This window comes from Lampris incognitus, chromosome 2 (genome assembly GCF_029633865.1).
Source record: "Lampris incognitus isolate fLamInc1 chromosome 2, fLamInc1.hap2, whole genome shotgun sequence".
Taxonomy (NCBI): Eukaryota; Metazoa; Chordata; class Actinopteri; order Lampriformes; family Lampridae; genus Lampris; species Lampris incognitus.
The window spans coordinates 97756152-97772112 of NC_079212.1; the positions used below are offsets into that span (position 1 = coordinate 97756152).

Genomic DNA, 15961 nt, shown 5'->3' on the forward strand with positions numbered 1-15961 from the left:
TGCTGAATCGGCTGGGAGATATTGGTCTGCTGCGTCCTGTGGGCCCAGCGGCCCTGCATGGAGCTGTGCCCGAAGAGGTAACACCGAGGGCGGTCTGACAGGCCGTGGAAGCGGAGCAGGCTAAGCTAACTGCTAGCCCATGCAGACCGGCAGTTCCGATAACACCGAGGGCGGTCTGGCGGCGGCCTCGCCTAGCCTTGACTGTGTTTTTAGTGTCGTCGTGCATGTGGGGTGCGGGGAGGTGTGTCCAAGATGTCTGGCTGGGAGATCTGACGTTGGATCGGCTGAGGGAGCCTGCGTCCCATGGGCCCAAGGACCACGTCACTGACCGGATCTTCGCCCGAAGAGGAAACACTGAGAGTGGTCTGACAGGACCGGGGCAGGCTACTTGGTCTGCCACGTCCTGTGGGCCCAGCGGCCCTGCCTGGAGCTGTGCCCCAAGAGGTAACACCGAGGGTGGTCTGACAGGACCGGGGCAGGCTAAGCTAACTGCTAGCCCATATAGACCGGCAGTTCCGACGGTCATCCTGGCCGGTGTTCGTTCTCCTGGACAGTGATTTTTGTTTTTTTTTTTGTTTAGTTTAGATATATGTGTTAGTTTGGACATATGTGTTCTTGTAGTTCTTGGATATGTGATGTTGTCTTTGTGTTGCACTGCTGTAGGCTGGGGGAAACGATCTTTCGTTTCATGTGCGCAAGTGGATAAAATGAAATGAGTGTTTCTGATTCTGATTATAATCAATGATGTGTCATTTTCTCAACATGTAGAGCAATTCAATCAGACAAACAGTCGAATTGCCTCTGTAAATCCCGCTCATGATAGAAAATGTGACGTGCATCTGTCACAACACACACGCACGCGCGCAGTTTCTACCCAATTGCTTATGAAAACACACTCCTCAAAACGCTGTAGTATTGATTTGATTTTAATGGGGATTATACAATTTCTCCGAAGGAAAAAGAAAACATTGAAATAAGCGGCAAAATGAAACCCCACTGCCAAACCAAAACTACAACAGCATCGGCTAACACAAAGCATACTGCTATTACATTGTACCCAATATTCAGGGGTATAATGAAGATAAGACATAAAAGTGATTTTTGTCTAATACTATATATGAGAGCACCTAAGGTTTAAACCATGGAAAGTATCTGTTTTTATTCTATCTCACTATGGACTTTTAATCATGAGGCCTGATGAGGGAACAGAAACGGAGATTTTAATTTCATTTTTCACGTTTTTGGTCTGCGGTTGTAGTATAATCCATTAACATTGGAGATCATGTCACATAACCAAATAAAGGTAAAAGGTGTAATGTTCTGTTAGAGTGTCAGTAATACAAAACAAAACAGATGGGCGGAGGTGATGACAAACGTTTGTGTGGTTGTCCTCGTGCACACAGACCGGTCCTCCATCCTCTCTGCTAAATGCCCTGTGATTGCAACGATACCGCAGGGCACATCAGCGAAACGTCAATATTGCAAATCCAAATATAGTTTCTTTTTGGTTTCAAGTAAGAGCAAAAAATAAGATCAGTAATCAGTTTAGGTCTGAAAGCAAGCAAACATACCAACAGATATCTTATGTACAACATCATTGTATTTACACCAGAGTACACTGGGGGAGCGTGTTAAAACTCCCAGGTTCATGTTCACTGGGGACTTGAAAAACGTAATAGGGAGTAAAATGCACGATGCAATTTTCTTTTCTTTCTTTTTTTTTAAAAAGTGCAATTCATTTTTCTTAAAGTAAAAAAATATATCCATATTTTGTATATATGTAGAAATGTTGTTCATATAAACAGCATATGTTGATTTAAGAGCCCTAAAACCAGTGACTAAAACAAATGCTAAATGTTGAGAGGCAGCAAATTCATATAGAATATAAATTAATTTACAATACTCAATAGAAAATCAGAAGTACCAAAAAACAAGACAGCTATCAATGTTGTTTTCTTTTCTTTCTTATTTTTTTTTTCTGTTTTTCTTCATTTTCAACAGGGCGATGTCGGACTCGTCTGCACAGCTCACTAATAAGGGCAGGAACATTTGTTATTTGTAACATGGTTCGGTTGCAAAAAAAAGAGTATCAGAAAACACAATGCTGAACCAACAAAACAAGTTGTGTCAGAGCATTTAAAAGTAACACTTCCGTAAAATATCTAACAATGATAATAAAACGACGGCGGACCTGAAGGCAGGCCACCCAATCTCCGATACTTGAGAAAATAAAAAAGTTAAAGAAGTTGGTATACATGCGTACATGTTCGTATATGGATGCTTTCATATGAGGGCCTCGCCTGTGGGATAGCGGTGCTGCGCAAGCAACATTTCTTAAAAAGTACATCTGCAAAACAGTTATAGAAAGCAAGCTGATATTAAAAGTAAATAGTGGTAAACTGGTGTCCCTTGTTTCCAGTGGTTTGCAATGACACCTTTGAGTGTGCCCACGCTCCGTGGCACCGGCAAGAGGCTCATCGTCTACTGTCTTTTTATGTTTCGCCAAGCACAACCTGTTCTCTTTCTTTCGTATTCAAGTAATGTTATGTGGCTATATTTGCACATCTTAGAATAGCTTATACCAAAATAAAATCCTTGAACAGCGTCAGGTATCTATCTAACTGAGGGCTCTGAGAGGTGCACTCATCACGGTAGAAACCTTTTCACGCTCTACAACATGCTCACACATCATGCTACTTTCCAGTTCATTTCATAAAATTCATATATTATCACAATGTCAATTCTTATCACATCAATGACAATTTCTATTTCTTTTAGGAAAAAACAAACAAACAAACAAACGAAAACCGACTTTGCAAATAGCGTTTCACTCAATTTCTTTCCCGAACAAGAGGTGCAACAAAGTCCTTAGCCGCGCTCTTTTACTGTCCAGTCTCTTACTCCAGTTTTTGAATGTGCAAGATTAGGATCCATTGGTGTGTTGTGTGATCTGTCCGTGTGTGTCAGTTTTTGTGTTCTGGGAGTCTATAGGAGGGCCGCTGTTCGCCTGCTGGGCCAGCTGGGTTTGCAGGTCTCTGACAACGCTCTCCAGGCTCTTCCGGGCCTCCCTCTCCTGCTGGAGCTCCAGCCTCAGCTGTTCCCGGTCGGCCTCTGCTTGCTGCAGCTGCACATGCAGTTCCTCAATCTGAGAAACAGAAACAAATGAAAAAGAAGAAGAGAAGAGGGAAAAGAAACATGAAACGCAACAACTAGTAATGCCCACATCATTTCCATTCCACATTCGTTTCTTATCTTTTAGGGAACAGAAGGCATCTTGGCACTTCTTACCTGTGTGGAGTACTTCGCCCGAAGACGCTCAGCCTCGCAGCCTTTGTCGCAAACCCGTAGCTGCCTCTCCCTGTCCAACTCCCTCTTCAGTCGCCCGCACGATTCCTCTGCCTCCCTCATCTTCCTCTCCCAATCCATGCGAAGGCGCTCAATCTCCTTTCGCAGGTTGCGCTTGGCTTCAATGGCCTCGCGGAGACGGCCTTTCTTGGCTACCCTCACAAACTCCAACTCCTGTTAGGGCAAAAGTTAAAGTGTTGAAAACATTCCCAGAGAAACCGGGTTTTTTTATCGACTATCGTTTCAATCATGAGTTTCCCTGGCTTTGCAAGACCGATAGTACGCCACATTTTTTTTATTTAATGTTAACTTAGAAGGGTGGAATACCTGCTGAAGGCCACGTTTAGCTTGCAGTGCTGTTGCCAGCTTCTCCTCCTGCTTCACCCTCATCCGGACTATCTCCTGCAGGAGCTTTTCCCTGGCCTCTTTGGTGTCCAAGCCTCCATAAAGCATTTGCCTCAGGGAGTCCAGCTCCGGGCAGGGCATCCCCGACACCCAGGCAGGTCCCTCCTGAGGCCTGGCACCGCTCTGAGGGGTCAGGGGCTGGCATACACTGGGGCAGGCTGAGGGAGGCGATGCCAGAGCGGATGCTGGCACTGGGTCTGAAAAACAGGATCATAACAACTGTAAAGCAAAATTTACAGTACATGAAGGTGCAGAATACTACCACACTGTCTTTTGCGCTTCAGCCTAGGCCCAGTGCTCTCTGATAGGGAATAAATCAACATGAGACCAAAACAGTGGGTAAAAAGGCATAATGGGGAGCTGGAGTGCAAGGCTTAAATGATCTATTAGGTGCAAAGACAAACGTTTTGATGCAGACTGTGTCTTCATTAGACGTTTAAAGAGTTGGGTTGCTTGTTTTCCTTATTTTCATTAAGCCATGCTGGGTCAGCACAGCTGTAACGCTACCACCAAGAGATTATGTGAGATTTATGAGAGCAATGAGATTTATGAGATTTATTTATTTATGAGAGAAGGATGACGATTAAATCTGTGTCGGTGCTCATAATGAATGCATTTATCTTAGTAAAATACTCAAATGGAAATGGTATTAGACCTGCAGCCTGTGCTATGAACAAATCTGGACCCAGCTAATTGACAAGTATGGAAACAAAACCAAAATTACTTTAATCGTCAGCTGCTAAAGATATTATAGCGGGGAACGGTGTACCATTAATGCTGCTACAACTACATAACGCTTTGACAATGGCAATGTTATAAGAAAAAACTTAAACAAAAACAAATTAAAATGTCTAATTTGAAAAAAAAAGAAGCAAAAATGCCCCACAAAATACAAACCTACTCCTGTTGAACACTAGATGGCGTGATTGCACAGGAATCCCTGCAAAGAAACTGCTACGGCTCGTTGGTTTTCTATGGCATAATCTACAATGGAAGTTCTCGCGTCCTTTTTTAGTTAACTCTAATACGTTGGAGTGATTTTTACAGCGTTAGGTCCCCCCCCCTTCACCCCCAAAAAAGGCCAACAATCACTGTTACTCACAGTCGTCACAGTCATCCACATCAATCTCCCCATCTGTGTCCATGTCGCCAACACCGTTGGCTATGTTGGGAAGGGCAGGCTTTGGTGCCATTTGTGATTCTCCATTATGTAATCCCTGTGGTGGTCTGGAGCTGGCTGTGGGCCCCCTGCCTGGGGCATGGCTCTCTCTAGGATGAGCCAGCGAGGAGCGCTCTTCTCTGTGGTAGGCAAGGGGAGTAAGCGTCAGATTGGGAACCAGCGATTTCTCTTGCGACTTTGAGGCGGACCTGTATAGGGAACACAGGTGCATGTGTCACCGAATGTAACTGCCAGTTCTTTATAATAAATGTCTTTTGAAATGCAACAGTGATAAATCCTCAACGTTATCTCTCTCTATATATATATAAGTGGAAAGGGTCTGCTAGTGGACAATCCGGTGAATGTGAAAACTACAACCCGTTACTTCCTACTTAGCCGCTACCTTCAGTGGGCTACATTGACATAGACTACACTGTACCAGAAAATGTAAATAACCATGATACATACAGCTGATGTAGCAAACAGCACTGAATAAAATCGAAAAGCAGTGATTCACAGATCGTCTGCCAGTGAGGCCGTTGGCGGACACCTCGCTGCAACGTTTTGGAAGCGTTTCAGATACACAGAAGGCTGCTCAGGAGCTGCTAGCGGAGTGTTGTCCCTCAAATACATATCGGGGGAAAATGTCGAAAATCGCGATGGTTTCTTTGTAAGCGGCTCACCTTTCAGCCTCATTCTGAGTGGCGGGCTTCTCCTTTTCTGCAGACGGAGTTCTGGGAGACCAGGGTCGAAATGCTGAGGGTCTCTGTTTCAGCTGGACTTGTTTCATGTCCTGGAACAATACACGGCACAGCAACGTCATGAACCCGTTATGTACATCACTGCCATGACACGAGAGGTAACTGAAAAGCCCCCCTCCCTTTAAAAAAAATCAAACTGAACAAACGGAAACAGGTCATTTGTAGAAAATAGCATCAATAGACGAGGATGTTTTCTATCTGTGACCCCCGTAGCCCTGCTGCTTTACAGCGAATCAAGTTTCACACCGCCGCCGCCGCATTCACATGGGATCCAGGGGGACGGTAAACGGCAGTTGGCAAAACGGAACAGGAAAGACCACAAACTGTGACGGAACGGCAGCGCGGCAAAAAAAACTACACGGGTTGCTATGGTGATGTATCGTTTGAAAAAACAAAAAAAAGCAACGTGTACAAACATGTTTTGCGTTTGTTTCATTTAATTATATACAGTAATTCTGTCAATTCATATACCTATAAAACGAATCCGCCATCTTTTCTGTTTCGCGATGCGCTACATAACATCCGGTTGTAAACTCCGTCGCGGAGGACGGCAGAAAGCTGGACTATTTACACTCTGGACGGCAGTGCCGTCTGCCGTTGTCGGCATAATTTGCCGGCGTTATCAGATTTGCCCGTCCTGCTCTCATCTACAATAATGACTTCCGGTTGGCCGTCTGCCGTTTACCAGATTCCATGTGAACGCAGCACAACAACGAGACAACACACAAACCTTGTTTGCAGACTTTGACAAGGATTGGAACCAATCGGGTTGGTTATCGTTATCAGCTGACAGGGAGTGCAATTTGTCCAATTTGGACTTCTTGGCCGGGACTGGACTCGGGGACTGCAAAGGAAAGAGAGAGGGACATTTATTATCAGCATCTGGGAACATCAACTTTTTTTTTTTTTCAAAGAATTTTTTTTTGTTGCCACTTTTGGATAGATGATAGTGACGTGGCAGACAGGACAAGGAGGAGAGAGAGATGGGTACAGTATACACTGGCTGGAATCAAACCGGGGACATTGCGGTTATGTGGTATGCACTGTACCATTAGGCTACCTGGGCGCCTTACCTGAAGTGTAAATATCAAATTATGAAATACAATCAGAAAACCCATCCCGCAGCTTTGTAGAAGTCATTGCTGGATGACTGTAATTGACATCAATCTCTGGGCACTCTACTTATCTGTGTAAGGGATTCTTACAGTGTGATGAATCCATCCCAACACATAGTCATTACAAGAAAGGAGTGAAGAGTCAGACAGACGTAGACGGAAGTAGCGAGGCCAGTGGGAGGTGAGGGGGTTACAAGATGTCTCTGTTAGCCTTGTGTGTGTGTGTGTGTGTGTGTGTGTGTGTGTGTGTGTGTGTGCGTGCGTGCGTGCGTGCGTGCGTGCGTGTGTGTGTGTGTGTGTGGCGGGGGGGCTCTAAGCAGACACTCAGGCTGGTCTGGCTGGCAGCCAGAAGGGTTACATTGTGCCCTGCCAGGCAGAGGAGGCGCCGTCAGGTGGAGCAGATCAACTCCCCAAACCGCAGAAATACTGGAAGAGGGGAGGGAGGGAGAAGAAGACAGAGGAACGAGTGTAACGTCATCCAGATCTGACAGACAATTGGGCCGAAGCGTTGCATCTTGGCACTGCCTGTGGGGTCACGGTATTTAATATTTAATGGCAAGAAGGCAAAGTGCCTTGAAACTGGATAAAGCAGGGAGCATCTTTCTCGCTGAAGCACCATTAAGGCAAGACAGGGAGTTTCCTGCTAGTCCAGGGTGGCTGTGGCCAACCCTGCACTCTGATGCAAAAAAAGATCTTCTTTACACGACTCATTCAGCTAAACCATTATCCCTGTCATTCTTCTTATTTCATGTATGAGGAAGTAAGGGGGGCACCGTCAGGGTGGCTAACCTTTCACTCTGCCTCCTCGACTCTCTCTCTGTGAATAGATCTTCCACAGAAGTAGGTTTGGCCACCAGATAAGGGCTCATATCATGACCGTGTGCGTGCATGTCTGTGTGTGCGCGTGCCGAGTCCAGTCGAGCCTTGGGACCATGCGGTGAGAGAGAAAGTATACTCGCCTCCTCAGCCCTCAGGTCTGCACTTGTCAGGTAGAGGATATGTTTACCTAGGCGGTGGGAGAGGCTCGCACAGACCTGCCTGCTGCTCTCTTACTCACTCCTATGACATTCTGCCTCCAGGAATGACAAATACTCCCTTCTACTCCTCAAGGAGTGATTCAGTACAAATAATTACTCTGTCTACCTTTACAGAGGCTTAACGGAAAACACTCATGCGGGACTATGTGTGTCTTGAAAGCCTTAATCACTGCTCACTGCCATCACCTCAAGGTGCAAATGAATGATGGATTGAATTTACTAGTATTGAGTGATATGTTCGGCTGGTAATAAATCATTTCTCACGGTTTTTATTAGTGTAAACAAAAATGTACACATGCAAATATGCATATGACTACATGCAAATTTGCTTGTTTGTGTATGTGTGTATGTGTGTGTGTGAGAGAGAGAGAGAGAGAGAGAGAGAGAGAGAGAGAGAGAGAGAGACCCACACCTCCAGCTGACGCCAGGGCCGGCATAGTGATTCGACCTATCACCTGTCTGACTCAAGGCCAGTGGTTTTCAAAGAACTGCTGGCCTGGTGTAATCAGAATCTGTAATTACGGACATGACTGTTGTTTTCCCGACAAAGGATGTCTGTCTGTCTGGTACTATTTTCTACCCTGAGGTTTGCTGCTCCAGGAAGGCTAAGAGCGCTAGACATAATAGAGTCAGAAAACAGACACTCCCAGACACCACAAGGGACCTGCTGGCTAAATCTGACACTGATCTCACAGGAGAGAAGCCACATGGGCTTTTCTCACCACCACATCATAGACATAGCATGGCCACAGAGTCATAACACCATCCTTGTACATCCTACTGCCTAGCAGGGCTCGCTGGGCCAGATGATAGGACTTCCTTCTCTCTCTCTCTGCCAATGCAAGAGAGAGAGAGAGAGAGACAGGAAAAGACACAGGGGGAGAGAGAGAGAGAGAGAGAGAGAGAGAGAGAGAGAAAGAGAAAGAGAAAGAGAGAGAGAGAGGCAGAAGGAAGGAGACTTCCTCTAAGGAGTTTGCTTTGGCCAGGGCCCCTGTGGGAACTGAGTGGTGAGTGGGAGGGGGGTGGGCTTGGGGAGCGGGACCACAGAGGAAGCACTGAGCTGAAGGAATGTATACTTGAAGGCCAAGTACAGCCTCCTCTTTAGGACTCCATTCAAGCATTGCCCTTTTCAACTGGCTATTGTATGATATTTCTTTGAGGAGCTATGACGAGAGACTCGTTTCAAAGCGAATCTTTAGGCAAAACAGGGTCTAATAGTGCCTGGGCAAAAGCAGACATGCTTTATCTTCTAATTAGCCCAATATAATGGTATGGTAATACCCAGATAAGCCCATGTTATTTTCATGCTGGCGTGGCAGATAATCGCAGAAACATGCATCACATCTCCTGCGTATCAATATCTTTTCCAACAGCAAGCCTTGTTGCCTGAATAATAATTTGTCAAGATTGTGCTAATCGGAGCGTGATGAGGGACGGGAACGTTATATCATTTTATCATTGATCTTATCAACAGCTAATTGTTTATTGAGTACTGATGGAACAGTTCTGACGGAACTGGTCTAGGTTATGGCAAAATAAAATTGATGGGTTTTTTCGTTTTTTTCCCCCCAAAAGTCCAAGCCAAAACTGAACACCGTTGCACAATAACTAGGGAATCACCATGAGTGTGTGTGTGTGTGTGTGTGTGTGTGTGTGTGTGTGTGTGTGTGTGTGTGTGTGTGTGTGTGTGTGTGTGTGTGTGTGCAACTCACTTAGCATAATCAGTCCTCGTTCAGAGGTGTTTGAATTTTTCATGTCTTTCACACTATTGGCTGGGAAGCCCATAACAGTAGGGCAAAACCTCGAGGATCGGTTGTGGCACCGAAACCTCAAACGAAGTGATGTAAAGACAAGGCACGAGACAGCGCTCGGCTTGCGAGCCAGAAATAGTCACCCCGGCTGAACTTCCTCGGGCAACAACAAGACAATTCTGATGCATTTTGTACGATAGTACGTCCCTAGGAAAAGTGCAAAGCAACAAGACAACAACAGTTTCATGTTTCGTCCTTTCCCCACCTAAACCCCTGACTGTAATCCTCAGATCGCCATGAGCTTTGTGGGGCGCTGTCTGGCCCAAGGACACACCAACTGGAACGGCTTCACCCAGGCAACAGCCTCACCGGGAAGCAGGAAGTGAGACATGTTAGTACCTCTGATCACCGGTGCGAGTATGGAGGGGGACGGTCTTGAGAACGCCCCGGAGATCTCTATTCGCGGCCCTGCTAAATTGAACGAGGGCCCCCGTGATTTATATAAAGCTCGGCGGTCACCTTTTAACAGCTGGTTTAAACTGATCGTCGGCCGCTCAGAATATCTCTGAAACTTTACCCCTATTCTATAGAAATAGATGTTGTCATTTCCCCTCTCTAAAGCTTTGCTAATCTTTTCAATTTGCCTCGTCTCCAGTGTGTCCAGGTCCGCCGCGGTGTCGGTGGAGTCAGGGTGCACCGTTGGAGAAGTTGAGCTGAGCTGTGACAGCATGGACACACTGTGCAAAGGGAGCCACAGGGCCTGGCATAAGAGCAGCATTACAGGAAAGCTGATTGGATTGTCCTAATTGCCTTTGGGATTGAGACTAGATGGGGTCTGAGCCGAAGACTGGACAGGCCGGGTAGTTGCCTTGTTTCTGTGGTGGAAAATATCTCAGCAGGGCTACGCAGCCTGACACAGATATAGCCACGAGGTAAGGGATCAGAGCTTTAAGGCAGTGTCCTGCAGTTTTCAACACTCTGTAAGTGAGCTGCAGAAAGACCATTAACACCACAGAGGATCTCATGACTCCAAACAGAGGAGCTTGTCAGGCTCATTTCCTCTAAGGGGACATGCCTTGACGCCAGCATTAGGATAGAGGTCAATTAACGTTGAACAGGCTCACTTCCATAATGTGTTGACAGATTGGAAATAGAAATCACATTTCTAGTTTCTGGAGTTTGAGGAAAATCCCCTTCTTAAACGGAGTGAGCTGACGGTGACTTAACTTCACTAAACTAACGCTTGGCTAATCAATTCATAGAAACGATTCACCTTTCTCGAGGGAACCCCCTCCCCCCCCAAACAAATTGGTAGAAAGCTAACAAGGTGCAGTTTTCCTGTTCTTGATGTATAGTTTTGATAGTAGTGTCCATGCGACTCTTCCTCGGAGGATGAACTAACTGGGGGAAGGGCTTATTAGCTAGTCCAACAGAGAGGATAACCCAAGCTAAAAGGTTATGAAATAGATATCATTGCAGATTACACGTTATTAACATGGGCGTGTTTGGTATGGTTGTGAGTCACCGTTATCTTTGGAAATGAAACGTGCTCTTTGTGCGGTGTATTTATAGATGCACATAGTGCAAAATGCACTGGATAGCTTGTCTGAGCCCCCATGTACTATTGGAGGTGGAGAATTAACCACTGCACTATATGGTCGCATGGATGTCTATATGTAGAGCATACTGTCCTATAGCCAGGGACCAGTGTGGACAGACATACAGTCTTTCTTCCACTTTCTCTCACTCTCACACTTACACACACACACACACAGTGCATGTGCACACACATATGCATAGATGCATATATACATACAGTGATGTACAATGAGTTTATGCTCCTATTCACATTTAGCACACTTCCATTATAGGAGCAGCTGCCGTACTAACCAGGAGGCCGGAGGGGATGAAGGCTGATGAGAGAGAGAGAGACAGAGAGAGAGAGACAGAGAGACAGGGGTTCCGAGAATGAAAAAAAAGAGAGGGACAGAGAGCAATACTGTCCCTTTATTCAATGCTCATTAAAAGAAAAACTGATTTGTTACTTTCGATGCGGTCATACAACTTTCCAGCGCATTGTAAATCAAAGAGCAAATTCTGAGAATTTGTGAGAAAATTGGATTTCAAAGATTATTTTTTTGGCAGAGATTTTTTTTTTTTGGAGAGAGACATGTAACAACATAGGTCACCGGCTGGACTCGAACCAGGGACATTGCAGTTATGTGGCATGCACCGTAACCATTCAGCTACCTGGGCGACAGATCAAAGATTTCAAACCCAATTACTAGTTTGGATTTGGTTGACTGTTTGTACAAAAATCAAACTGTCAGAGCTTTTATAGGAGAACCTGAGCTAGAGACACTTAAAATTCTGTGTTAAAGGAGGATAGTGCCGTTGCGCCCCCATTTTGTCTCACTGCACCTCTACTCCCAAGCGCCTGCAGACAGAGAGCCTTGAGGACAGAGCTCCGGACCGGCTCACGTCAGCCATATTACACTGCATCCCAGTATATCACATTCATGACTACTTATCCCCGTACTGAATCATGGCACAGTTGTGGACAACCTTGGTCATGGCTATGAATATAAATGGAGTCCAAATGTGGGCACCTGTACAGGGATTCGGCTTACACCCATTAAAATTCAGATTCGGAGTCCGTTTTGGTCATTTTAATTGTTGCACCTCCACAGTGAACTTCCTCTTTGCAATGTTAGCTCTATCAAGTGTTGTGCAGCAGTTTGGCAAAAAAAAGGAAATTTTTATGGCGGTATCTTGAATTTAATGCATTTGTGCGTGCCTTTGCAGAACCAGAGCTTTGTTTGTCATGCGGATAGTGCCCATGCCAACTTTGCAACACAAGCTCAATCCTGTGTTATTACAATGTCCCCCCATTTGATTTCCTGCTGGCAATGGATCACTTCATGTTTTAATTACATCCCCCATTGTTTAGTTACTATGCAATACATAGTTGCTTTAATCCAGGATAAGACTGATTTAACCCATATAATTTGAAGGAATGTGATACACATGAAGTATGGGAACCCCAAATTGTGCTGGCTAAGTGATCGGAGTTGACTTGAAACACGTGTGTTGAAAAAAAAAACTTTATAGCTATGGTGAAAATTGAAAAACATTAAATTTTCAATACTTTTTTTTTTATGGTGAGGCTTTTCACCGGTGAAGACAATCTCCGACCATTTTGGGACAACTACAAGTGTTGAGAAGGCATCGGCTCATCAGAGAGTTAACGTCTGTGAAAACCTTGTTTTATCACTGAGCACTACATCACTGCCAGTGCCTGGAAAAAGCGCGCTCTCCCCTATCGTGCAAGTTTCTACCATACTCCACCCTGCTCCTGAATCAGACAGCGAGTCTAGCGTCTGACTAACTTAGTTTTAATCCTGCAAATGAATGCTAATGCTGCAGTAAAGAAGGCCGCAAGACAATTAAAATGTCACTGGATAACCTCTCCACCACCCAAACAGCAACAGCACCACATACACAGACCATTATATCACCCATGATACCTGGTACGAGATCACTCCGCTTCACCTCCCCCACGGGTCAGATGCAGTGTACGTGCTAGATAAGGGTAATGGTAGCACCAGGCAAGAAAGAGATGATGGGAATGGCGGAATAACTAGTCAACTGGCAGGGGGCTAAAAGGGCAAGCTAGCCTCATCAAGCTAGCCGTTTGACATCTGAGAAATTGACAGGCCAGGTGGACAGCCAGATTCACTATAGGCAGACCGGACAGGCAGCCATCTTACCAACTAACCACACAAGACTAGAGGACACACACTACAATGCAGACCTACAGTTAGGGTAAAAAAAAAAAAAAAAAGTATGCCGCCTCAGTATTTAGTGGGTGTATATTTGTGCAAAATAATCTAATCAAGCATGCAGTGCCTCAGTCAGTATTGGCAATGCCGTACCTCAAGAGTTTCAAGTAAGCCTCATGGAGTTTTCCAATTCTCTTTACCCGATATTTCCTGATAATGAGAAGGCAACAATACATTGTCAAACAGCCCTTGAGACTAGTGGTCTATTTATGATATACTCACAATGGTTGCATCCGGCCATCATTTGGCTGTCTTGTCACCAATAGATCAACCCGCCCCCACCACCATCACCACCAAGTCCTGGTTCCTCGCAGTCCTTTGGTCCATAGCTCATGAACATACATTGCAATCTGAATGGTAAACATCATAATAATGTAATACAACCAAATGACCTGGTTGTAATTTGTTGATCCACACATTTATATAATTGCAAATCGAGAAAGCCATGTAACCGGTGACTCAGAAGGGACCAGACATTTCAAAACGGTAAGTCTGGTTTAAGGGTAGGCTGAGCGGCTGTTGGCCTGTCCTGCCCCGTAAGATGAGCCACATGACCACATGACACTCCAAATAGCCAGTAAGTAGGAGGGCAGGTGGCAAGTTTATTTGGAAAGATGGAAATGGGATGAATACCAGGGAGAGGTTAAGAGGTGTGAGGGAGGACAGGACAGGACAGAGGGGGCTGGAGGGAGCGGGGCCATAAAAACTGTGTGAGAGGGTGAGGTTAGGCTAGGGTCAGCGCTCACTCAGGGTCCCATGTGATGTCATTTCACCGACACAGTATCTTTCCTGGGAACAACTTAGGAGGTAATTGGCTGAACCAAGGTGATAAATCCTCCTGAAATTTATGGACACCATTCTGGCCATTCAGTTGAAATGCCTTACTGGTCACCAGGTTAAAAAACCTCATCTCTGCTAAACCACTGTTGTTTTAGTGACCATTGAAAGCATTAAATGCTATGTGTTACGACTGTATCGACCGGCACGTTGCTGTAGTGGTACACACCTGTTAGACAATCTTTTATTTGGGGGGGTTGATGGATATTCGTGGTGTTTGCATAACTTTGAACGGAAATGTAGGCCATAGACTCAGAGGCGGGCTTGTTTCCATTGCTTTGTGGAAGCGTTTCTCTGAAGTTGTGCAGCACAACCAGGGGAGAGCCGTTTGGGAAAAGCGCTAATGGGTCCATTCAGAATGACAGGAATGAGAGGCCTTTTACTGGGATTTTACTGGGCCTGGGCATTCAGGTGAATGGAATCATAATGCCTGGAAAAAAATAGACATTCAGTTGTGGTTATGTGTCCTACCAAGTAACTACTGTCACATTTTCCAAAACACATTAGGGCTTGTTGTCTCTAAGTCCTGTTCTTTCTCCTTGGTAGTCACAAAAGTTATGAGGGCCTCCAAAGCAAGCATGTGTGTATACATTAACGTTCAACGGAGATCAAATAGCATTTCACTTGTTTCCACTTGTTCAAGGAATGGAAATAGGGGATAAAACACCCACAACATCCGCTCCTCAGATCATGCATTCCATCCTAAAACACTGGTTTCGCCTCCTTCCTCCATTCACAGGAAAGCAGATCTACTTACAGGAATAATTGGACGAGAGGACGCAGGTCTTGCAGCCTGCTTAAAACAAATATGAGCCTTCTAAAATGGAGGAATTGAGGGGAGGGTGGACCACAGCACCTCTCAAATCCACTGCAATTTGCCGTCTGTTTCTTGACCCTGAAAATTCTTGGAAATGTCTTTTTCCTGGATGATTTTATTGCGCTCTCCTGATTCTTGTGACTGTGTTTTTCTCCATGGCAACCACATAACAGCGGAGTCCGACTAAGCTCTGACTCAATAAACAGAACTCCACAAAATACCCATTTTCAGCGCCAGGGTTTTCCCCTCGCCCTGCTCGCTACCAAAACCCCGGCCCCGGTACAGCTTTAAAAACAGAGCGTGTGTGATTGCACCGACCACAGATGAAGGCACAAGCCGGGATAAATCGGGGCACATATGCAGCTTGGTACGCAGTATATCTAAAAACGGGGGAGATGGCGGCGGCAGTGGTGGTGGCGGTGGCGGCGGCGGCGGTGTCTCCCGCTGAGCCTCAGGTGCCGAGTCAGGCCGTATGCAGGTCGGATGACTGACGCGTACAGTGCAGCCGAGAAAGCAGCAGCTGGCTCCTATTGCTAACCCTGGGGAACCTGGTCAGTGAGATGAGCAAGCTTAAAGCAACAGCAGGTTCACAGCAGATACACCACACAGAGCATTATGTAAAACTCTGTCTCTCTCCCTCTCTGTCTCTCTCTGTCTCCTGGAGGGCCGAGCTTAAAGGGCACAGACGCTTTGTGGCCCTAATGCAGCCGCTGAGGGCCAGACGGGCACGTGAGGGATTAGAGGGTTGCAGGCAGGCACTGGTTGGAGAAAGGGGCATAGGGCATGTAACTACGGAATCGCCACGGCCTTTCCAGGCCGGCAAATCCCCACATCACTGCAGGTTGAAACACTGACCACAGATAACCCAATAAGAGCCTGACTACACAGGATA

General features: G+C 45.8%; 1 protein-coding gene across 1 annotated transcript in view; it reads right to left on the minus strand.

Moving 5' to 3' along the window:
- Positions 1 to 926: 926 nt before the first annotated feature.
- Positions 927 to 15961, minus strand: part of skib (v-ski avian sarcoma viral oncogene homolog b) — a 30772-nt gene continuing 15737 nt past the window's right edge. The window contains exons 2-7 of the mRNA XM_056274412.1: positions 6401 to 6514; positions 5593 to 5702; positions 4853 to 5118; positions 3673 to 3947; positions 3289 to 3519; positions 927 to 3145 (exon numbers count right to left, since the gene is read on the minus strand). Coding sequence (XP_056130387.1) covers positions 2924 to 3145; positions 3289 to 3519; positions 3673 to 3947; positions 4853 to 5118; positions 5593 to 5702; positions 6401 to 6514 — 1218 coding nt within the window. The 3' untranslated portion in view covers positions 927 to 2923. The remainder of the gene's footprint in view (positions 3146 to 3288; positions 3520 to 3672; positions 3948 to 4852; positions 5119 to 5592; positions 5703 to 6400; positions 6515 to 15961) is intronic.